A 25,004-nucleotide genomic window follows, 5' to 3' on the forward strand; every position below is an offset into this window, starting at 1 on the left:
TTTATCATTTTGAGTAGCTATCTCCTTCCACCGCCTGCACTTGTTGCCACACCTCTCCAAATTCATTGTCATCTTGGTCATCCTTTACTGGAAAAGTTAAAATGCCTTGTTCCTGATTTGAGTTTTGTGTCTAGTCTTGATTGTGTGTCTTGTCAGTTGGGAAAGCACCATCGTGTTGTTTTCACTTCCCAACTCAATAAATGGGCTGCAAGCCCTTTCATGTTTGTTCATTTTTATGTTTGGTGTCCTAGTTGGGTTTTCAGTACTTTGTAACCTTTGTGGATGATTATTTAAGAATGACTTGGCTATATTTAATGAAAGATATTTTCAATTTATTTCATGTATTATCTGCCTTTTTTTTTGAAATAAAGACTCAATTTGGTTTTCCAGTTCGAATACTTCGAAGTGATAATGCTAAATAGTATTTTAGTTCACAATTCACTACTTATATGACTCAGTTTGGTATTGTCCATCAATTATCCTATTCTCACACTCCTCAACAAAATGGGGTTGTAGAGAGGAAAAATAGACATATCTTTGAAATCACTCACACCTTACTTTATCATATGCATTTACCTAATGTACTTTGGAGTAATGCTATACTTACTGCTTGCTATTTGATCAACAAGATGCCATCCTTTGTTTATAGTGGTAAAATTCGCTACTCCATTCTCTTTTCTAATTCTCGTTTATTCTCTCTCCCTCGTATATTTGGGTGTATGCCCTTTGTTCATCAACTAACTTTTGAAATAACTCTTGGGGTGGATAAGTTGGATCCTGTTGCTATAAAATTTGTATTTTTGGGCTACTCATATACTCAAAAGGGATATCGTTGTTATAGTCTTGTGTTGCATCGCTTCTTTGTTTTTTCTGATGTTACCTTCTTTGAGTCTATACCTTACTACACCTAGTCCCTAAGTGTTTTTGAGCTTAATGAGTCTCTTCCTTTGCCCAATCTTCCAGATTCTACTTTGCTGTCCTTGCCCAACCAACCATTTGACTCTCCATGTAGTTCTAGTCCTTCTCATCGTCTTGATCATCCTAATTTGCAGGTGTATTCATGATGCCGTCTCCAAGGAATAGAGTCCTCACTAGCTTCTACTGCCATGCCTTTGGTTTCCTCATCTGATGATCATATTTCTCATGATTTCGAAAAGGTATGCACATGTACTCAACATCCCCTTTCCAACTATGTTTGTTATTACTTCCTATCACCCTCCTACTATTTTTTTGTCATTGCTCTATCATCTACTACCCTTCTTAAATTTTTTTCAGAAGCCTTAGCCCACTCTGGGTGGAGGAATGCTATGGTTGAAGAGATGAATGCTTTACAGGACAATGACACTTGGGGCTTGGTATCTCTTCCTCCTGACAAGTCTATGGTTGGTTGTTGCTTGGTATATATTGTGAAGGTCAATCCTGATGGTTCTCGTGGCTCATCTAAAGGCTTGTCTTGTTGCTAAGGGGTATTATTAGGTGTATGGTTTGGATTATTATGACACTTTTTCTCTGGTTTTCAAACTTACACCAGTACGTCTATTCATCTCCTTGGCTACTACTTGTCACTGGCCTTTGCATCAGCCTTCTTGCATGGTGACCTTAGAGGAGGAGGTCTATATGCAGCAACCACTTGGGTTTGTTGCTCAGGGGGAGTCAAGTTTAGTGTGTTAGCTCAAAAAGGCACTATATGGTTTAAAGTAGTCTTGCAGAGCATGGTTTGGTCATTTTAGTGTTGTAGTGCTTGAGTTTGGTCTTTTATGTTGTGCAGTGGATCATTTTGTGTTTATCATTATACTTTATCAGATAGGATCCTTCTTGTTGTTTGTGTGGGCGATATTGTTATTATAGATGGTGCAATAAAAGTATTCAAAGTCTCAAATTTTTTCTAGAGACTAAGTTTCAAACCAAAGATTTGGGACCATTGAAATACTTCTTGGGTATAGAAGTATCTAGATCTCGTACGAGAACTATTTTGTCACAAATAGGGGTGAACTCGGTTTTGTTCGGCTTGGTTATGGCTTAAACCGAAAATTGAGTTGAAATGTTTGGTTCTTAAAAATGGAAAATAAAGACTGAACTGTAAACCATAGTTTAAAAAAAACTGCAATCCATCGGTTAAAAGGTTCAGTTAAGTAAATTTCGGATTTTAAAATTTTAAACTGAACAAGCCATTAAGGCCATAGTAGTTGGGATTTAGCCCAAATATGTCTAAGCCCAACTAAATTGGAAGCCCATGATCTTACGATGCTAGCATTGGAGAGCATTGTGAGGGATTTATAGGAAGTGAAAGGAGTTCCCAAATTCTATTCAACTGAAGTGGGACAAGAGTAAAAGGAGAGTGTGCAACTTATTTATTATGCTTCCACATCTGAAGCTTCTAGGCCATCCTCTGTAATTGATAATTTCAATTTTTTTGTTAGTTCTTTACTACAAAGCTGCATTTTTGCACCAAAATTTGGCCTTAAGCTGGCCGCGCTTGAGGGAGTACCATTTCTATTGGTAGGCTTGGATGAGATGGGTGGTCTTGAGGGGGATCCAGAGGAGGGGCTGGGGTTTCTTCTCTGTAGAGGTGATGGTAGGGAGAGGAAGGGCCTTGGGGAAGATGGCAATGGCGGAGGAGGCTGAGAGGAAGCGTGGTTGCAGGTGGTCAAGAGCAGAGGATGAGGTGGCTAATGCCATTGATGGTGGAGGCGGAGGGTTCTTGGTGCTGTGGTGGCAATGGCGGGTTTTACGTAGGGTTAAGGTTTTGGGAAGGATGAGTTAGCAACATTTATAAATATACAAAATTATTATATTTTATTAATTATTTTGATTTTTAGGTTTTTTGGTTTTCCGCTTCAGTTTATGGTTAAAAATCGAAACCGAAACTGAAGCCAAATATTTATATTTTCAAGAATCATAACCATAACCGAAACCAAAGACAAAAAAAACCGAACCAAAGCTGATTTCAGTCTGATTTTGGTTCAGTTTTTGATTTTTCCATAATTTTTGAGCACTCCTAGTCACAAAGGAAGTATGTTCTTGATCTGTTGGATGAAATTGGATTTTTGGGATCTAAATCGGTTGATACACCCATGGATCCTAATAGCAAGTTAGTGCCGGATATGGGTGATTTTCTACCTAATCCTGGACAAAATTGAACACTTGTTGGAAAATTGAATGGACTCACAGTTACTCAGCCAAATATATCTTTTGCAACAAGTCTTGTGAGTCAGTTTCTAGATTCTCCAAAGACAAGTCATTGGGACGCAATAATTCGCATCTTGAGATATCTCAAAGGTGCATATGGGAGAGGTCTTTTATATCGTGATCAGGGTATATCCATGGATATACAAATGCAGATTGAGTTGGGTCACCTTCCGACCAGAGATCCACAACCAGGTACTATATCTTGGTTGGTGGTAATTTGGTTTCTTGGAAGAGTAAGAAACAGACTGTGGTGGCCAGGTCAAGTGCTGAATCATATTATAGAACTATGACTCACATTACTTGTGCACTCGTCCGTTGAAGAACATGTTGGAAAAATTGGATTTTTCACATTCTCAGCCTATGAAGTTGATGTGTGATAATCATGTTGCTCTTCATATTGTCTCCAACCTAGTTTTTTATGAGTGGAAGAAGCACATTGAAGTTGATTGCCACTTTGTTCGGTGTTTGGGAGAAACTTGTGCAGAAGCTCATTACTACCACTTATATGAAGTCTAATATGCAGCTTACTGATTTGTTTACCAAAGTTTGGGGGCTGCTTTGTGTTAAATTTATTTGTGACAAGCTAGGAGCATATGCCATTTATTCTCGAGCTTGAGGGGGAGTGTTAGAGGTTATTTATGTCTTTTAGTATTATTGTTATTAAGTGTGTTTGTATGTTAAATAGTGAGAGTATTGTCATTAGAATGTATTTAATTTGTATTATAAATAGAGAGGGAGATCTAACTTCAAGTTAGGTCATTCATTTAATCAAAATTTCAATAGTCATGATACCAACATTTCTTAGTTTATAGTTTTCTAGAGTTGGCAGCACATATCATGCATGTGTATGTGCAGTACTGCAAAGTATCCACAAGGCAAAGGAATAGTGATCAATCAGTTTGGGAAGCCAAAAAGAAAGGAGACAGAAAAATTGTCATTGCCTAAAAAGTGTATACGTTTATTGTAAATATAGTCATAGATGAATACATAACTAAAAATAATCAACGAGTTGATGTAATGGTCTATTAATTTCTCGATTGCTTTCAAAAATATCGTTTGGATGGTACTATCGGCGAGGAGAAGAAAGACCAGTGCAAATTTGCAAATTCGCATTGCTTCATTAGTTACAATGGAAAGGGTTTAAAGGAGTTTGGTTGGTTTTCTTTGTTCTTCTTTTGGCGCCCCCACAAAAAAAAAAAAATCTCCTTAGGATTTCTTGTCCTCTCATAAGTTGTATTCTCTCTATTTTCTTTCTTATACATTTTCTTCTAGAAATTTATTGTTATCCCAAATAGAAATTTGTACATTTATTATAAAATGATTAATTTTGATGAGGGCCTTCCCCAGACCCTGCATAGGCAGGAGCTTTTTTGCATCAGGCTGCCCTGTTTTTAACTTTTTAATAGTTTGGAGGAATTATAAACTCATGGAACTAATGACAAGTCTTATTCATCATGCTAGCAAAAGATATGAGCCTACAAACTAGTGCAAAACTGTAACTTCTTGTTCCTGGAGTTCTTTTGAATGTTTTTGTATAATTCAGTACTTGTAATGGTCTTTGGTTATGAAACCAAGTTATTTGCAGCATTGCTAGTGTGTGACATGGCCATGAGGCACTGGCAACTAGCAGTCCTCAGATATCCAATTAAGCTATCACAGGGTTTTCAGTGCACGATATGGAGGGCACCAGGAATCAGTGGAATGTCAAACCTTGGAACTAAATGAGATGTAGTATGTGACACTCCTACTGTGACTGTTTCTAGTGACATGTTTTATACTACCTCATGAGTGATATAGCCATGTCACGAAAAGTTTCTTTGTTGCACTACCAGAAATTTAATATTAGGTTCTGCAAGGAATGAAGGCAATTAAATGTGCTGAATTTGATGCGAGTGTTTGCTCACTGTTACATTTTTGGATTACTTCCATTTCTGAGGAGGAATGTTGTTTATTTTTATTCATTTATGCAGTGACAAGAGAGTAATGTGTTGAAAAGTTCTTGTTTTCATGATTAAGTTACTAGACTTGGGTACCTCGTGCATCCAATGATCTTGAGAACTTTTAGTCTTCCATGATTCTTTCTCTTTCTCGTTTCTTTATTTTCCTTCATTTTTATTCTTCTTATCTATAACCTTTATAATTATTTGTTGTTATGGCTAAGTTTCCATCACCAATACCTGCGTACTTACTGAAACAAACTTTGTTTACTAGCCTTGATAATTATAGGAGGGTAAACCTTAACCCAATTGTAAGGGCTTGCATCCAAACATGAAGGTCGGATTTTGTCATGGAAACGATCTCTTGAAGTATGGATGTAACGCTGCACACATTATACCCTCTCTAGACCCCTGATATGTGGGAGCCTTGTGTACTGGGTGTTACACTATAGCTTTGATAACTATAGCATTGATACGGTGAAATCTCTTGCTAATATTTATCCAATTGATGAAATAAATTGGCGTGCAACACATTCGCAAATAATTTTTTGTTATCTTTGCATCATCCTTTTTCTATTCATGCAGTATATTCAGAAAAAAATTGGCACTCTCGAAGATGGTGTTAGGAATTCTTGGGCGCTCATTAAACCATCTGTTAACCAAATATGGTGTAAGTTGTCTTTATGTTATTCAAGAACATCCAGAGCATTAACAGGAAAGAAATGCAGAGTTTCCTATATGTTATTCAAAATTTTGTCCTATATACATTTTATTAAACAGTATTTTGAGTTGAACAACCTTAAGAGTAAACATGATTATATACATAACTTGTTTAACAGTTATCCTTGCTTCTAGCAGCTAGTGAAAAGCATCCAGAAACTCTGGGGATAGCTTCATCAATGTCAAGTGAATGTGTTGATGAACTATTTATCACAACATTTAACAGTATCAGGGATTTCACAGCTGATATTATTTGCAAACTTTGTGACTTTACTGGTAAGCTAATAGTCAAGCTGGTATTATGTACGTTTTATAGTAATTCAGGCTAATAGAGAAGCTGATGTTATTTGAAAACTTTGTGACTTCACTGGTAAGCTAGTAGACAAGGTGGCAATGGTATAGATTAAGTTATTCCATGTTCAACTAAATTATTTTTTATGTTCGTTGCATGCCCAGAGAGCTATTTTCAGTTGATGCAGAAACATTTGCATACATATTCCTTTAATTGAAAGTCGCAAAACTCAGTTCCTGTACCATTTATATCTTCACTATTTCATATATGAATATACATGTGCATAAACACCACAATATTGAATCTATGTGAAGATAAACTTGTGTAAGTGTTTGCATGTTCTTGTGTCCTTGTGTAACTGAACGTCTGAACTTGCTTTATACCTTTGTATGTACGGCTCAAGAACATGATGATGCTTTCCATATCACTTCTCTGGTTATTGAAGGACTTGCATAAATTTGATCAGCATCTATGACCTCCCATCACCTTTGAAACAGTAGTTCCAGCTTGGAATATGTGAGCTTGGTTTAAATAAATGAGTTATCTTATTTCTTTTGCTGATCTAATCTACCTTTCTTTATCAATGTTTGGCTTGTTGACCTTTCTGCTGAAAATCTACATAATCTTCTTCTTTTTACTATGCTCTCCATTGTCAGTTTTGATTTGCTCAGCCACTTGCTTGGTATTTTCATGTTTGAGTCGGGCTGTGCATTGGTTTAGTATTAGGTCTTTGAAGGGCCTAAACCTGACAAACTTAAAATTCTCTGATTAGGTAAAATAACAAATGAAGGTTTAAACAAATTTTAGTATAATTGGATTGTTTGATTGTTTTGATTGACACACACACACACACACACACACACACATATGTATGTGTGTGTGTAAAGGGGGCAGCCCTGGGCCATAAGGCTCCCCGGTTTGCAAGGGTATGGGGACGGTGTGTGTGTATATATATATCTACACTAGTCAATATGTCACGTGCGTTGCACATGGTTGTATGTAAATAATATTGCATAAAATATTTTTATAATTTTTAATAAATTTAGATATATTTTCAATATATTATCATAATTTGCATTACAAATATTAAATTTTGAATATTCAAAGTTATTTATAAAAATTAATTCTATGTTTAAAAAAATTATAAGATTTAAATATTGACATGAGATACTATTATAACACATGTAAATATAGGGACATGAAGAATCTTAAAAAGTATAAGTTATGATATGACCCAAATACTCTAATTAAAATTATGAAAAATATTAAATTCTAATATTTATATAAAATTACTAAGTATATTTTTCATTATTTTTTATTTTATAAAAATCTCAATATACGACTTCTTCTTATAAAAATTTTAATAAATTTATCACAATTTCTAAGTTGTGATATGCTGCCTAAAATCCTAATTATTGTTATTTTTTTTTGTTCGTTTAATGATCAATTAATGAGTTTTGAAAATTTTAATAAATTAAAAATTTATTATTTGGAAGGTACTTCTAGATCTATAGTTTCATTTCTAAAATTTTTCTTTTGAAAAGTATATAATTATTTATTTTATTTATTTAAGTGATTTTAGACATGTCCCAATAATTTTAGAAAACATCAGATGAATTTACTTATTTTATTTTGGGATGTACATTTTATTTAACATTTATAATACATTGGATTTGTTTAATTTTTTAATGAGGTGGATTTTTTAGTTCTAAATATTGACCTATTCAAAATAAAATTTTTAAAATAGATTTATCTAATGTCATTGAATTTTATTTTGTTAGAAATGTTTTTCTTACTTATAAAAATGAGAATATTTTTGTCTACAAAATTATTTATAGTATTTTTACTTTAACATATCTAAAGTACATTTTATAAATGTATTTATCTAATTTTGCTTAAATTTATTTTCTTTTAGGATTGTGTTGTGTTGCTTTTAAAGTATGGGATAATTTTGCTACAAAATGATTCGCTTTATTCTTACTTTTATTAATTTATTATTATAGTATAGATATAGATAAAGATACCCATATATAGTGTTGGTTTATTTTATTTTTTAACAAAATGGAAATTTTTTTATTTAAATTCAAAATTTTCCTTTAATACATTCTAAATGTAATTTCATCTAACTCTAGATGATTTCACTTTCTATATATATTATATAAAATTTACTTCTTTTAATATTGCTTGGTCTTACTTTCACAAGATAATAATATTTATGTCAACAAAATGATTTACGCTATCCATATTTCTATATGTAAGTAGTATAGAAATTTACTTCTTTTAGGAATGTTGGTCTTATAGAAATTTACTTTTTGAAATAAGGATACTTTTTTCCACTAATTAATTTACAATTATATCTTTTAAGAGCTTTTAGTCTTTCCTTTAAAAGTTGAGGATATTTTTGTCCATAAAATAATTTATTCTATAGTATGGATTTATTTAGATATAAAAGCTACCTGTAGAGACTTCCCTGCCTGTCTGAATTTGACTTGCATGCCTTGCCGAACTCCTTGCTTCATTGATTTTTTTTTGGGGGGGGGGGGGGGGGGGTGAGAGGGATGCAAAAACAGAGTGAAATGAAGGAAAAAAAAAATAAAGAATCTGGCAGTCAGATGGTGAAATGAATCAGCTGGATTATTGTGGATTTTTAATCAAAGAAAAAGGTATTCAAGTGCATTGGTGGTTGTTTTATTGATTCATAAATTAGAGTGCTTTACTAAGTTGTTAAAAAATATGTAGCCTATGGCTAAGCACAATCTTTATTGTTATTATTATTTTATTCTTTTTCCTTGTGGGAGACACCCCAATGATTTGAGCATGAGATAGTCATGTCAGAGGTCTTAGGTTCAAACCATGAGAAGAGTTGGAGAAGGGTTTGGGATGTGGGGACACTGTCACCTATGCTGGTGGGCCTCTCATGGACCAAAAGAATTATTCATCTATCTTTTGGTTGCACTTTTGAAATCTATGATGTTATTTAATATTCTGGATCAAAATTTCTTTGACACAAAGAACCTAATTTATCTGCTTGCTTACTTTCTATATTTAATTTGTCCATAAAATCTTATCTTCAGGGGCTAGAGTTGTGTTTTGGGATCTGAGGGACTCATTTCTTTGTCATTTATACCGTGGAAATGTTGAAAGTGCTCGCTTGGACAGCATTCTTTCGCATGTTGATACTGTAAGATATCAAAGCAACTCTCTCTACCTTGAAAATTTTCTTATTCTCTTCCAGTTTTTAAACTTCATTTCTTTTCATTTGAATAATTATGACTGGAGTGTTTTAATATGATCTGTATTAATATAGGTCCTTGATCATGTATGTGGTTTAATTGTTGATACACTCAGAGATCTTGTGGTTTTGAGCATTTTCCGGGCATCATTGGTATGTTCTCATTCTCACATTTTCATTATGTTATTTGCTCAAGATGCTTTCCCCATGGTCCAGAATTTTTATATTTTCATTATGCAGGTAGGTTATGTTTGGGTTTTGCTTGATGGAGGCCCTACTCGTGCATTTTCTGCATCTGACATTGTAATGATAGAAGATGACCTAAATATTTTGAAGGTGTGTGACTTTATGAACATTTGAATAGCAATTTTTATCTTGAAGAGGTGAAAATGACAAAACATCATGTTAATGTTATTGAGAGTGATAATTTCTTGCCAATGCCATACTCCCTTTTCATGTCATGTCACAAGCTTAAAGTGATTAATGGAATTCCTTCCAACATAATTATGTGTCTTACAAAACTCTTCTATTAGTCGGTATATGAATTTAAATTGCTTAATTGCTTGTTTTGTGCCTTATTGGCCACCTATATCACATTGCACCTCTACTGTGCCATTTCATCTGTTTCTTTAATGAAGACCCAATTGCATCCTATCTCCATTTCCTTCTAGATGTTTGATTAGCACACACTCCTGGCCGTGTTCAAGCTCAGATGCAAAAAGCAGAGAGCATTACAGAGTAACTGAAAAGTTAGGGTCATTGAGATAGTGAAAAACAGGAGCAAAATCTGATTACTATTAGACAGACAAGTACTTGGAAAATGATGGTCAAAGTTTTAGTCGCACAAGTTTGGTTTTGGCCTTGTGCCATAAGTCTGTCTATAGAAAGTGGCAGCTTCATCATTTGTAATTGTTGCCGGTAAAATCTGGATTGGTATTTGTTGGATCGATCATGACCTTGGCCACATGAAAAAGAGAACAAAAAAGGCTTGGAGGACCCTGGGTGTACTCCAGTGGTTCACTCCGATGTCCAATTCAGGAAAATATGTATTGAATGGCAACAGTATGGCTGAGAATTTCTGAGATGCCTTACCTCTTCCTGAAGACTCCCTTTTATAGCTGTCTCAGTCGTCTCATTAATTTCCCCATCAAAAGAGGAGCTAAAAGAGAATTATGGGTTTTTATGTTGGAGGTTACATTGCCTTTAATTCAGGTTTTATTGGGAGGCTATTATGGCTTTATTGCCCCTTTTAAATTGTCTTTAATGCCCTTTTGACATTGTGCATTGTCATTTGATTTGGTTTAACATTTTGTGCCTTACCAATTGCCCTCCACTCCTGACTCTAGAAGCAACTTTCTTGGCCGAGGAGTAAATGCAAGCACATTTAAATTTTTTATTTTTTTTAAATTTATATCGTGCAAGGCAGGAGACTAGCCAAGCCAAACAGCATATGCTTGAGCCATTTGGGCTTAGTCTATTCCAACTGGACTATACCCGAGCCGTTTGGGCCAACTCCGAGCTGATGGGACTATACCCAAGCCGTTTGGGCTAAAGATGAGCTGATTGGGCTAAGTCCGAGCTGAGTGGACTATAACTGAGCTGCTTGGGCTAAGTCCAAGCCATTTGGACTTTACCCGAGCCATTTGGTCCAAATCTGATCCGATTCTGCTCTATTCAAGCCAATTTGGCTTAAGATGCTCTGGCAGAGCTGCGTAAATATGATTTAGCCACATCATCCAAACCTGAGCTGAAACCAAGTTGGATTCTGTAGGCCTGAGCTGGCATATAACCAAGCCGCCAAGAGGCACTCAGGCATCTGACCCATTTTTACTTGTTTCTAGTCCCTGCCACTTCTACCACCGAGAAGAACTCCCATTGTTACTACTAAAGCCTGGCCTTTTTCCGTCTTGCTAATCCAAGCAAACTCAAATTACTGAGCAGAGCTCATACTTCAGGACTAATCAAGTCCAAATCAGATTTTCTCCTTTTTTTTTTTTTTTTATAAACAAATTATAAACAACCAAGCAGGTCAACCAATATTTCCCTACATGGATCTGACCAACATTCACTATCAACATGATTTAGTTATGACTGAGGAGATCTCTTTGTAAGCAGACCAGATTTCTTTTTTTTTCTCCCTGGTAGTTTGCCAAGCCGAGCACTTAATTTCACTGCTATTGGATGGATACATTGATTTCTATAAAATTACATATACCATGGGATGCTCTGATTATGAATTATATATTACAATATATGTGCATCATTACTATGGGATGCATTTGTTATGTATTCATATATATAATATATATATATATATATATTTATTTATTTTTTAATCCATTCTCACTTTTTTTTTGTAAACTTTCTTTTGCATGGACAAACATAGATTTTTATTTTATTTTTCTTTTCTTTCTTTTGCATGGCTGAACAGGAATTTCTTCAAGCTCCCTACTCTTTTTGCCATGAACTCTGGTTGTCTTTATTTCTGCGAAGTTCATTTATTTGCATAAATTTAAATAGATCTTACCTCCAAATGCAAGCAGAGCTTATCTGCTGTGACATTAGCAGTTGTATGCGGATCCCATCTCCTGAGTTACGGGCTAAGAGTAGGCTCATCAATTCACATATATGTGCAAATCTCATCAATTTAGATATGGAGCAAGCTTATCTATCCATATATACATGCATAACTCATCTGTGTAGTTTTGAGCAGAGCTCATCAGCCTAGATATATAAGGGAAACCCATCAATTCTAATACATAAGCAATGCTCATTTGTTGAGAATGTGAACAGGAGCTCATCTGTCAAAATTATGAGCAAATCCCATCTATTGACCCCTATGAGCAGAGCTAATCTGTTGAGTCTTTTCTGTCATGTTATATGAGTAGAGATCATCAGTTACGTGTGTATGAGTAGAGCTCATTTGTTTCTGCCTTATGAGTAGAGCTCATCATTTGGGTTTTTTATACGCAGAGCTCACATTTTTGTGCCTCATAAGCAGAACTCATCATTTGACTTCTTATGAGTAAAGCTTATTTGTTCGCATCTCATAGGCAGAGCTCATTATTTGGGCTTTTATGAGTCGAGCTCATCATTTGGGATTTTATGAGTAAAGCTCATATGTTCGTGTCTCATAAGCAAAGCTAATCTTTTAAGCTGTTATGAGAACTCATTTTTAGGCTGTACGAGCATATAGCTTATTTGGTCGTGTCTCATGGGCAGAGCTCATCATTTGAGATTTTTATGAGTAGAACTCATTTGTTCGTGCTCATGAGCAGAGCTCATCATAAATCCACCACATGTCTACCATCATAGAAGAATTTCCAGCTACACTATAGCCCTAGAAAACAGCCAGCAGCTGCCCGAAGTCAGACCAGTCGCTGGAAATTTCCTGGTCAACACTGCCAGTTCAGGAACACAAAATATGCTGTAGATTTTTCAAAAACAACACCGTAATCACCCACAGACACTGCCGATCTGCCCCCAACTGTAATCCCACCTCTAGGCAGTGCTCCATGTGCCCTCACGTGCTGGTCGAAGGCTGCTAGGGCCAACCCCATGCACAGGCATGTGAAGCTGCTTTCAGGCATGTTTTTGGCCTGAATTCATCTAGCAGTGTTCTAATCCCTCCATAACTTTTTCATGATTCTTTTTGTCCAAAGATCTCACCTTTTTTAATTGCTCATGCGGCATCTGGGGAATGGTTGTTTGATGCTTCGTGAAGCTGTTTGTCAATGGTTATTGAGTTTATTGGGTCTGCAACAGTGGAATTTGCTGTGTTTTTTATTCAATGTTATAATTCCTTCCATAGACCAAAATATCAAGCTGTTGGGCGTGTGTATTGCTCAAAGATCCAATCTTTGTTTCACCATGCACTTGTGGTAATCGGATGTTGTTCAGTGTTAGTAAAGGCCATTGGTGACTCTCTTGGAGCAATGGTAGGGTTCATAGGCTGTTTTTGTGAGTTTGTGGCAGTGTTATATAATTGGTGATTTCTGTGGTAGTTTCGGCAGTTCACCTCTCCAATTGTTCCAATGTTGTGTTTTGGTTTCTTGGGGCCGTGTCTTGAGTTTTCTGGTGCTGTGGCTGCCTTGTACTCAGTGGCAGATGTGAGGAGGGGCTGGAGGGGGGCAGCCGCCCCCCCAAAGCTCCCCAGATGTTTCTCTTTCGTGTTTTTGGTTCAATTTGAAAAAATTGAATAAAGCCCCCTGCACCTCCCAAATAATTCCCCCCACCCCCAGCTGAAGAACACGTCATACATACGTACATACATCAAACTTTTTCCATAGAATAAAAAAGAAAAAATTACTTAGATCATATGAAAGATTAAATCATATAGATAATAAAGATATTTTCACTATTATTTTATTTTATATTATACCAAATATATGTGTATACATATTTTTAAAAAAGCAAATGACATGCTCCTAAATTTTTTATGTCAATTTAGAAATTGGTATTGCATTTATTAAAAGTATTAAAAAATTAAATTCAAAGTAAACATACAATGTAATAAGATTTCTTGTCTAATAGTATAAAATCTACATTAAAAGGGTTAAAAGTTAAGGATTACTAATACCAATGCATAGAATAGGTACACATATGGATGTAACAATTTGATAATTCTTAAAAAGAAATTCGTAAAGAATAATAAGTGACAGAAATATTCATTATAAAAATATGTTAATTTTATTCCAAAAACTTTACTAAAAAGAGAAGTTTTTAAACATTAATTATAACATTATCAACTTGATATTTGTCAGTGTGTAAAATTTTTAAGAAGTGTCAATAATTTTTAAATTATTTTAAGAGCTGGTGGAAACAATAAAGTTAGTAATCTTTCCTCTTTTTGCTAGATTGACTTGATTTATTTTTATTATCCCTATTTCTAAAATTGTAATCAAGTGTGTTTTTTTCGTCCCTAGTTATGAATTTTAATAAAACCAAACTTGCAATAAATGAAAGGTGACTGTCTTATGAATTGCTTTATTATATACAGTAAGAAAGAAATTGTGCAAAATTTTGATATTGATTTGATGACTGATGACTTTTGTGTTATGAAAGAATGAGCTACCACAACTATAAGGTCATTAGTCGAGTTAAATTATTGGTTTATATTTGGTCTTTTGAATTTTTTGTTTCATATATGCCATACTCAGTGGCATATACATAATTTTATTTTTTATAGTCAATATGTATTTACTCACGATTCTAATTAATAATTTTTTTTTAATTCTTACATATGTTGACAAACATATTAAAAAAAATCCCTATAAAATTTTTATATATATGCTTTGCCCCCCTAAATATAATTTCTGGATTCGCCACTGTTTGTACTAGTTTATTTGTGGCTTGTTCATGGTAGGCCACCTTGTTCATGGTTATTCCAATTGTTCCAACAGTTAATCTTGTTATCATTAGTCTAAGTTTGTGAGTGTTGGGATGGAGTTTGCAAATCCCAAAAGTATGGTTCCATTGTTTGTCACTTGTTTGAGTGAACTGCATATTGTGACTATATCATAGGAGTATTCAAAGTTTCTACGGTATCCATTGTCTCAACAAGCATCTAATCAAATTGCGTCTTTTTCCCGTAAAGGTAATCCTACAGTCTATATGTCATATGGTATCTTTCCCAGTCCTCGATTTTGTTGCCACGGACCATATAGCATGTGCAACCAACTTCTTTTCTGCTCTCGAATATCCTAAAAGTCTACCTCAAGTTACCCTTGCAAATGGGTCCACATTCTAAAGATGAGAAAGACAATTGGCACGGGATGTGAGGCTTGTGGGCTTTACTACTTTGAGTCGCTTTCTCAGCCCATTGCTTGCACAGCCGCAACTACACCACTTCAAATCCATTGTCGCCTTGGTCATCTGTCCTCGGACAAGTTGATAAGCTAGTTCCTACATTGAATTCTGTGACTAATCTTGAGTGTTGAGTCTTGTCAATTTGGAAAACATCAACATGTTCCCTTTGCTTCCTAGGTCGACAAATGGATGGTTAGTCCTTTCATGCTAATCCATTTTGTTATATGGTGTTCTTGTCGTGTCATGTCAAAGTTGGGGTTGGAGTTTTGGTACTTGGTTACATTTGTTGATGACTACTCAAGGATGACTTGGTTATATTTAATAAAAGATCATTTTGAATTGTTTAATATCTTTTATGCCTTGTGTTCTCAATAAAGACTCAATTTGATATGCCAGTTAGAATACTTAGTGATAATGCTAAGTGCTTCAGTACCCAATTCACTACCTATATGACTAATTCTGATATAATCTCTCAGAACTTTTGTGCCCACACTCCACAAAACAGACATACTCTTGAAGTCACTCGTACACTATTGTATCAAGTGAATGTCTCCAAAGTTTTTTGGAGTGATGCTGTGCTCACAACTTGCTCCCTTATCAATAAAATGTCATCCTCTATCCTTGGTGGTAAAATCCCATATTGAGTTATCTTCCCTAAGGCTCCTTTGTTCTCCCTTCCTCCTTATATATTTGGTTGTCTTTTTTCCATTAATTAACCTATCATTGTGATTAGCTCTTCCATTTAACCCAATTATTCAACATGGTATTAGAGCATGATTCTAAAACCTAAATCCAAATTGTCATAGCCACCATCAAAACCGAAGCCTAAAACCCTAAATCTGCTGCACGTCTACCATCGTGGAAGAATTTCCAGCAACACTACAGCCCTAAGAAATAGCTAGTAGCTGCCTTAAGCCAGAGTAGTCATTGGAAAATTCTTGGGCGGCACTGCCAATTTAGGAACACAAAATCCACAATAGATTTTGTTTATAGCCACCCGTAGACACTGTCGACTTGCTACCCATGGACAATCGGGTATGGTGTCTTTCTCGGTGGTAATTTAGTGTTTTGGAAAAGTGAGAAACAAACTATGATGACTAGGTTAACTGTTGACTCAGAATATAGGGCCATGTAACACACTACATGTGAACTTGTTTGGTTGAAGAACATGTTGAAAGAACTAGGTTTTCTACTTAGTCTATGGAGTTGATGTGTGATAATCGAGTTGCTATTCATATTACCTGCAACTCGGTCTTCCATGAGCGAACAAAGCACATTGAAGTTGATTGCCACTATATTTGGGAGAAACTTGTTCAAAAGCTCATTACAACCACTCATGTGAAGTCTAACAAGCTAGGAGCATATGATATATATGTTCCAAATTGAGGGGGAATGTTAATGGTTATTTAGTCTTTTAGCGTTATTATTATGTGTTAAGAGTTATAATTGTAGGTGTGAGTTAGTAAGGGTATTATGGTCATTGATATTCTACTTGACATAAATTATAAATAGAGGGAGAGACCTATCATTAAAGTTAGGTCTTCCATTTTACCCAATTATTCAACAGTATCCAAAGGATGTATTTCTGGTTTCAATTTTGGATGATCCTGTTTTTTATGTAAAGTACCCAAACATCTCTTCCATTCTTTTCTAGAAAGTTAGATTGCTCCATTGGTACCATTTGTTCTCATGGTGAGACATCAGGTTGTGGTGAATAAATTGATAAAGATGATCACTTTCCGGAAGTATGAATGGAACCAGAGTTACAAGATGTGGCCATGATCAAGATCAATAAACACCTTTCCAAGTTCCCACAGCGGCACCTAATTATTTCTGCTAAAATATAGATTGGGATTTTTTGGATTAATCACGACCTTGGCCACCTAAAAAGGAGAATAAGAAAGGCTTGGAGGACCTAGGGTGTAATTTGGGGCATCACTCCAATGCCAAAGTTAGGAAAATGGAAGGGTATGTATTGAATGGAAACAATATGATCAATTATTTCTGAGATGCCTTAACTCTTTCTGAAGTGTCCCTTTCTGAAGTGTCCCTTTTATAGTTGTCTTAGCCTTCATTAATTTCCCCATTGGAAGAGGAGTTACTAGAGAATATGGGCTATTATGATGGAGGTTACATTGCCTTTAATTTGGGAGTTTATTAGAGATTTATTGCCCTTTTTTAATTGTCTTTTAATGCCCCTTTAACATTGTACATTGTCCTTTGATTTGGGTTAACATTTTGTGCCTTTTCAACATAAAAGCTGGTAGAGTTATCTGAATAGTTGTATCACATGGAAATTGAACATGGAAATCATTCTAATGTTCTTTAGCAAAAAGTCCACTTTGGAGGAAGAAAGTATCTGCTCGAAGAATGTATTTTCCAATGTGGTGAACTACATCTCATTGGGATGGTGGAAACAAATGTTTGGCCATAGTTGGAGAGATGTTACATGATTGCTTTTGGCCTTGACTGTGCCAATAAGTTTGTTGAAAGTGGAAACTTCATCATTTGTAATTAAAGCTGGTATTATCTGAAAATGGTACCAAATGCAGACTAAATGTGAAAAATTCATCCTAGCATCCTTGAATAAAAAGCCCAGTTTGGAGGACAAAAGTACCTGCTCTAAGAATGTATCTTCCATGGTGGTGAACTACATCTTATTGGAGGGTGGAAGCACATGTTTACCTTTTTGTAGCGATGACCTGTAGAACACATTTGATTGTGTTGGGTGAGACTGATTTCGGTCTGGCTAAGAAGGCAATTTTCCACATTCAAATTTGGAGGTGCAAAATTTCCTTGGGAAAAAAAATACCACCAAGACTCATGAGGAATTGGATGATGACACCATTCAGGAAGTCCTAACGGATGCTCTATGTGGCAGCAGAATATATCAAATATTGTGATATTCATAAATGACCCTATTGTTTATATTTGTGTTCAAATACAACAAGATACTCCACTTCTGTGCCCTTTGGAAATTATTATGATGATTTTGGCTGCTATTTTCATCTTCTTGTTACTTGTTTAGTAATCACTCCACCGAAAAGCTTAAGCTGTGAGGTTGAGGGTGAACAATGTTATCAAGCTTTAACATTACATATGTAAGAGTTGAGACAAGTCATTGTGCAAGCTTATATTTTTAAATAATTCATGGAATTTGGTCATATGGTTGTGGGAGTGAATTCTGCAATGCTTATCCTTGAGAGGCATTATTCACACATCATACATTATTAGAACTGCCAATCATGGACATTGCATGTTGAATAAAATTTTGGTAATTAAATAGGTTTGGATAATTTTAAGTGTCCATATGTTGTGATGAGAAAGGAATGGGAAAGTATTGAATTGGTACTTTTTTTTTGTGAACAAAACAAGTTGTCTTAATTAATTTTTAAAAAAAAAAAAAAAAAAAAAAAATGTTTGCTGCTTTAGTCTGCAGAATCCCTTGTTCTCCTTTTATTGTATCTTTTCTTTCTCACTTATTCTTGATAGAGGATAGGGGAGGGCAGATAAGATAGTTTAGGCACTTGCAATGTTGACTATATAATGCACCACCGAGGAGTGAGGACAGTGATTTAATTTACATTAGAGGCTTTGGAAGAGGATAAACATAAAATTACTTGGGATTGATGCAGGAGCGAAGGATTCAACAACATTCCAACTAGGGTATAACCCTATAGCATGCTGAAGGGCGGAAAATCATGTGCGTGATCAAAGTTGCCTTATTGTGGTTGTTGTATACTTGTTTGTTTTTTTGTTTTTTGTTTTTTGCTTTTTGGGGGAGGGGGGCACACTTGGGGAGTGGATGGTGGGGCGGGAGTAAAGACAAAAGGAAAACACCAAAATATTGTTTAGCCAATCTTTGCCTACCCAATCCTTTATGTCCACTTCTGAGTGCATTTCATGACTATTTCCCAAATAATGTTCTTCTGGGGAAGAAGAAGGCTTGCACAACAGAGTGCAAACTCTCAGAGAGAATCACTATTTCTTACAACAGAATATCCCTGTTTCTCTGCAATTATGAGCATAAAGAAAGAGAGAACTAAAATAAGATTGAATAGTTCAAAATTCATTTCAGTAGGATAGGTTCCTTGGAGTTTTCAGTTCAGTTTGCAGCAGCTTTCATCTTTTTGAGCTCTAACCCTATGTTTGGATAACTTTTGGATTTGGAATTGTATTGGATTTGGATAAGATGTAATACAAAATTGTATTAAAATTTGTTCAAATCCATCCAAACCCAAATCCAAGGTCCGAAATCCATGCATCCAAAAGCAGCATAAATGAATTTGCTGCTGCAAAAGTCAGTAGAATATATTTGTCAGTTCTTTTGTAAGATAATCTTTTGGTCTTTACTGAATCCTCAAGTTGAGTCTTCAAGCAATATTCTGAGATCTCTTCAGCAGTGTATAAAGTTTACTTTCCATAGTGCTGCATATCTTAAACGAACACTCTTTAATCTTCAAATATTTGGTTCATTTAAATTCAAACTATATATTTTGAAGAATCTTGAACATATTTTAAATGTAATGAATCAAAAAAGTTTCTGTATATTTAAATATTCGCAGAATAATTACAAGCCAAAATCAACCAATTCATTCTGTATGAAAAATATATTTATGATCAGTGCTTGGATCATTTCACTGAAGCAATCTTCATTGAGGACTTATAAACTCGATTAATTAATAAAATAGCATAAAACAAGCAAGGTAAGTTCAAATTTGCATTTTGTAAGTTCTGCTTGGATTGGCTCATCCCTTCTATAAGCATTTGACGTTCCCGTCAGCCAGAATCAGTCAACTAACACTCTTGGAATTTCAGCACTTCCTGCACACTCAATGTTTAGGTTAGGCACCTTTGGAATAGTTAGGTTATCATCAAAATCAATGGGGTCAATTTCATTGTTGTAATTTGAAGTTTTGAAATTTGAAAGGAGCTGTTGAGGAGCTTGTTTTAAGTAGTTATTGTGATGCCTTTTGGCTTGACTTTTAGTGGATGGTGCAACTGCTGTTTAGTGTTTGCTGACAGGTCCAATTAAATTAAATATCTTTGGTTGCATATTCAGCCAGGAGAGCTTCGTTATAAATGTTTATTTCTTTTTCACTTGAGAAAATTTTAGGCCCATTTGGAATTTGGAAAATATTAGTGAAAGGAAAGTAAAATATCAAGGAATCCACGTTTTCATATTTGGTTATCAAGGAAACTAAGAAAGAAAATTAAAAATATATCAAATTCACGAACAAAATTTTGATTTTATACATCATTAATATTTAGAAGGGGAGCTTAGGCGCAACGGTAAGGTTGTCGCCGTGTGTCAAGGTCACGGGTTCGAGGCGTGGAAACAGTCTTTTGCAAAAATGTAAAGTAAGACTGCGTACTATATACCCATTGTGGTCCACCCCTTCTCCGAACTCCTCATACATAGGAGCTTTGTGCACCGGACTGCCCTCTACGTCATTAATATTTAGTTTTTCTTATTTTTTAATCATATAAAAACAAACTTCCATTTTTAATAAAATTTAATATAGAAGGAAAATACAATAGAAAATGAGTTTTCATCTTATTTTCCTTTCTTTTCCTTTTTCCAAGTAAAATCCTTGATCCAAACGGACCATTAATTTCTTAGGAAATTAATTTATGTCAAAATCAAAATAGTGTTTTGCTAGGCATAGAGGTGGGTTTGGAGAACCTGATGCCTGCTCAGCTGTTGATAAGCTGACTGGCTTTTGAGCGTGAAGCTTCACATCTGCTTGAAAATTAAGCTACTAAAAAAATTAAAATTAAAATAAAATAAAAATAAAAGAACTTTAATATAAAAAAAATCTAAAAAGAAAAAGAGGCTTAAGACAAAGCAGTATGGTCTATTTGGGGACCTTCTTGGCAAAGCAGCTGATGATCAAGCTAACATTTCATCAGCGGATATAATGTTTAGTTGCATGTAACTGCGTACTCAGTATGTGAAATGACATGGAAATTCCTGGGTGCATGACTCAATATTTCCTATTTATTTATTATGAATAATATTGGTGCCTGCTGATAAATGTGTGCTTGTTTTACATCGTAGGAGTTTTTTATAGCCAATGGAGATGGCCTTCCCCGTTCATTAGTCGAGCAAGAAGCAAAATTTGCTCAACAAATCCTAGGACTATTTTCCCTTCAGGTTTGATTAACAGTGATTGAGAACTGTACATCAACAGTTTAGTAAAATTGGTGTTCCAAATCACATTTGTTTTCTCCATGCCAGACTGAAACTATCATCCAAATGTTGATGAGCGCAAGCAAGCATATTTCCACAGAACTAGATTCACACACGCATGACCATCGGAGCTTAGAGAGTGCCCACACCTTAATACGAGTGTTATGCCACAAGAAAGATCGGGAAGCCTCCAAGTTCTTAAAAAGCCAATATCGACTCCCCATGTCCTCAGGTAGCATCGCACTCTTGTGTCCATGACACTTTTTTTTCTGGTTTTTAGAGCATTACTTTGGTTATGAAAGTGCCTGCGGGCACACTTTTTTTCCCCCATCAATATAATCTGCTAACACAGGTCGTTTAAACTGCTGAAATTGCATTTTATATTTGTGCAGAGTACGAAGACACTCCATCAAAGGAGTTGAATTTTAGATCACCTGTCATATCTGATATTCTAAAGAGAACAACGTCATTCCACTTGACGGCAAATGGACAAAGCAGTTTCAGATCAATAAAGAAGAAATTTCAAGAAGCAACATCAGAAATCAGGCATGCTGCATGGTAAAACGACGCTGTGAAAGGGTGGTTAGTGAAGGTGCAGGGCAATAGAGCACCCATCTATTCTTGTTCAGCCAGTCCGATTCCCATGTATAAGCAAAGAAAGGAAAGTGAAGAAAATTCTGCCATGTTTAGTTTGCAGAATAGAAGAATAGAATGAGGTAGAAAAGGAATGAAATAGAAATTTGAATGGAGAGCATGACTAAATCAAAGTATAAATTTGATTCCTTTTGTTTCCATTTTATTCTTATATATCAAACATGCTATAAATGCGAAGATTCATCCCTCAACTTCATTGAATGCTATAGTGAATTTGTTGTTTTTTGTCCCACATTAGTAGAAAAGTTGTTTTGAATTTTTTCTTTCTTTGTCCCACATTGGTGAGAAGTATTTTTTGGACTTGAGGATGAAGTCATATAAAGAGCTCAACTTTCTATTTGTAGAACACATCTCAAAGTTGTATTTTGTCAAAAAGTAGTAGATTGGTCATCGGCGTCCGAAGAAGTAGGTAATCTGTATCGAATCTCGTTAAATTCTTGTCTTGTTTTTTTACTATCTTTTATTATTAGTTTATGCATTACTTTAGTTTTTTTTTTTAAATATATGTTCAGTAGCATTAGTCGTAGTATTGGTGTTGGGCACAAGTGAGGTGTTCGATACAACAATTGGTATCAGAGTTAGGTTGAATAGTGTTGATACGGAGGTGTTCCTCTGTTAGAATCCTTGATTCCACGTTTGATACTTAAAAAAGACATTACCTAAGCGAATGCTCAGAGACCATTGCGGTTCAGTCGCTCCCTGGAGGTTGGTTTGGTCAAAGTGGAATTTCATAGGATAAAATAGAGTAGACACAATTGGTACGTACTATTCATCCTAGGCATTTTGTTTTGTTGGTTGCTATTGAATATATAGATGGCAGAAACTAGTGCAGCAGTAGAAGAAACTGTCCACACGAACTCCAACCCCTTCGACTTCGACATCATCGCCAAATACGATAGCCAATGCTTGATTTGAGATGAAGAAATTTGATCGTACCAATAATTTTGGTATGTGACATGTGAGGTGATGCATATCCTGTATCAGTAAGAATTGGATATTGCTTTAGATGATAAATCAGTGGATATGAGTGATAGAAATTAGGAAAATATCAATCGTCAGGTATGTGGTACGATTTGTCTGTATCTCCCTAAAAATTAGAAATATTGTGTTATGAGGGAGACATTTGTAAAAAAATTATGGAAGACAATGGAAGATAGATTTATGACAAAAGAGTCCTGAAAATTGGCTCTATTTGAAAAAGAAATTATGTTACTTTCAGTATCAATAAGGTATTTCGATTAATGACCGCATAAATGTTTTCAATAAAATTTTGGCCGATTTGTTAAATTTGGATGAAAAGGTGAAAGATGAGGATAAAACCATATTGTTACTGAACTCTCTCTCTGATGATTATGAGCATCTGACCACCACTTTATTGTATGAGAAAGATAAATACTTTTGATACTGTTTGTACTGCATTGATTAGTATTGAATGCAGAAAGAAGGATTAGAGGGTCCATAAGGAAACAACAGAAGCACTAACAATAAGGGGACATTCTCAGAGTCATATGCTTGGAAGAAGGAGTAAATCTCATGGGAGGAGTAAATCTCATGGGAGACCTGCTAAAGATGAATGTGTCTTTTGTCATGAGAAAAGACATTAGAAGAAATATTACCCTAAATTACAGTAAAAGAATAAGGGCACACCACATTTTAATGTCAATATAGCCAATGATGATGGAAGTGAGTCAGATTTTTCTCTTATTGGAACATCTTCGTCACATTATTTTGATGAGTGATTTTTGGATTTTGGTTGTTCCTATCACATGTGTCCCAATAGGGAATGATTTTCTAATTTTGAAGAATTAGATGGTGGAGTTATTTTTATGAGAAATGATAATACCTGTAAAAATAACTGGAATAAGATCAATACAATTGAAATGTCAAGATGGAACTATTAAAGCCTTGACTGATGTTAGGTATGTTCTAAGCTTAAAGAAAAATCTGATTTCACTAGGTGCCTTAGAATCTAAAGGGTTCACTATCAATTTGAAAGATGAAACCTTAAAAATTAAATCAGGTGCGCTGATGGTGATGAAAGGAATAAAGAAAAATAACTTGTATTATTTACAAGGTGGTACAATTATTGGCTTAGCAGCTGTTGTTTCTGAGAAAAATGTAGGTTCATATACAATCAGGTTATGTCATATGCGATTGACACATGCAGGAGAAAAATCTTCGCAACAATTAGTTAAGCGAAGTTTGTTGAAGGATGCAAAGATGTGCAAACTTGAATTTTGTGAGCATTGTATTCTGGGAAAACATACTAGAGTGAAATTTAGTATTGCAATCCACCAGACTGAAGGTATTTTATACTACATCCATACATATCCATAGGGGCTCACAAAAAGGCCTTCATTGGGTGGTATGCATTATTTTGTCACTTTTGTTGATGATTTTTCCAGAAGAATTTGAGTGTATTCTATGAAGCATAAAAATGAAGTGTGATATTTTCCTTAAGTGAAAAAAATTAGTTGAAACTCAAACGGACAGAAAAATTAAACGGCTTAGATCAGATAATGGTGGTCAATACAAGAGTGACCCGTTTATGAAGGTTTGTCTGGATGAAGGTATTGTTTGACATTTCATAATTAGAGATGCACCACAGAAGAATGGGGTGGCAAAGCGCATGAATCAAACTTTGTTGGAGAAAGTTCGATGTATGTTGTCTAATGCTAGGTTAAACAAAAGGTTTTGGGTTAAGGCTATTAGATATGGATGTCATCTTATCAACCGTCTACCATCATCTGCAATAGGGGGAAAACACCTTATGAGATATGGTCTAGAAAGTCTGCAAGTGATTATGATTCTTTGCATGTATTTAGTACTATAACTTATTATCATGTTAAAGAATCTAAGTTGGATTCAAGAGTCAAGAAAGCAATATTCTTGAGGATATGTGTAAGAGTCAAAAGATATTGCCTTTGGTGTCTAGAGAAGAAAAAAAAATGATTTTAAGGAGGGATGTGACTTTTGATG

At 35.0% G+C, this 25,004-nt stretch overlaps 1 protein-coding gene across 2 annotated transcripts in view; it reads left to right on the forward strand.

The window, feature by feature from the left end:
* LOC131164125 (protein unc-13 homolog) overlaps positions 1–22,283 on the forward strand; it is a 105,253-nt gene extending 82,970 nt beyond the window's left edge. For both annotated transcript variants that reach the window (XM_058121099.1, XM_058121100.1), the window contains 8 exons: positions 5,712–5,796; positions 5,985–6,122; positions 9,213–9,319; positions 9,446–9,523; positions 9,611–9,706; positions 21,240–21,335; positions 21,420–21,603; positions 21,764–22,283. In XM_058121099.1, coding sequence (XP_057977082.1) covers positions 5,712–5,796; positions 5,985–6,122; positions 9,213–9,319; positions 9,446–9,523; positions 9,611–9,706; positions 21,240–21,335; positions 21,420–21,603; positions 21,764–21,933 — 954 coding nt within the window. In that variant the 3' untranslated portion in view covers positions 21,934–22,283. The remainder of the gene's footprint in view (positions 1–5,711; positions 5,797–5,984; positions 6,123–9,212; positions 9,320–9,445; positions 9,524–9,610; positions 9,707–21,239; positions 21,336–21,419; positions 21,604–21,763) is intronic.
* Positions 22,284–25,004: the final 2,721 nt, after the last annotated feature.

Source organism: Malania oleifera, chromosome 9 (assembly GCF_029873635.1).
Source record: "Malania oleifera isolate guangnan ecotype guangnan chromosome 9, ASM2987363v1, whole genome shotgun sequence".
Lineage (NCBI taxonomy): Eukaryota > Viridiplantae > Streptophyta > Magnoliopsida > Santalales > Ximeniaceae > Malania > Malania oleifera.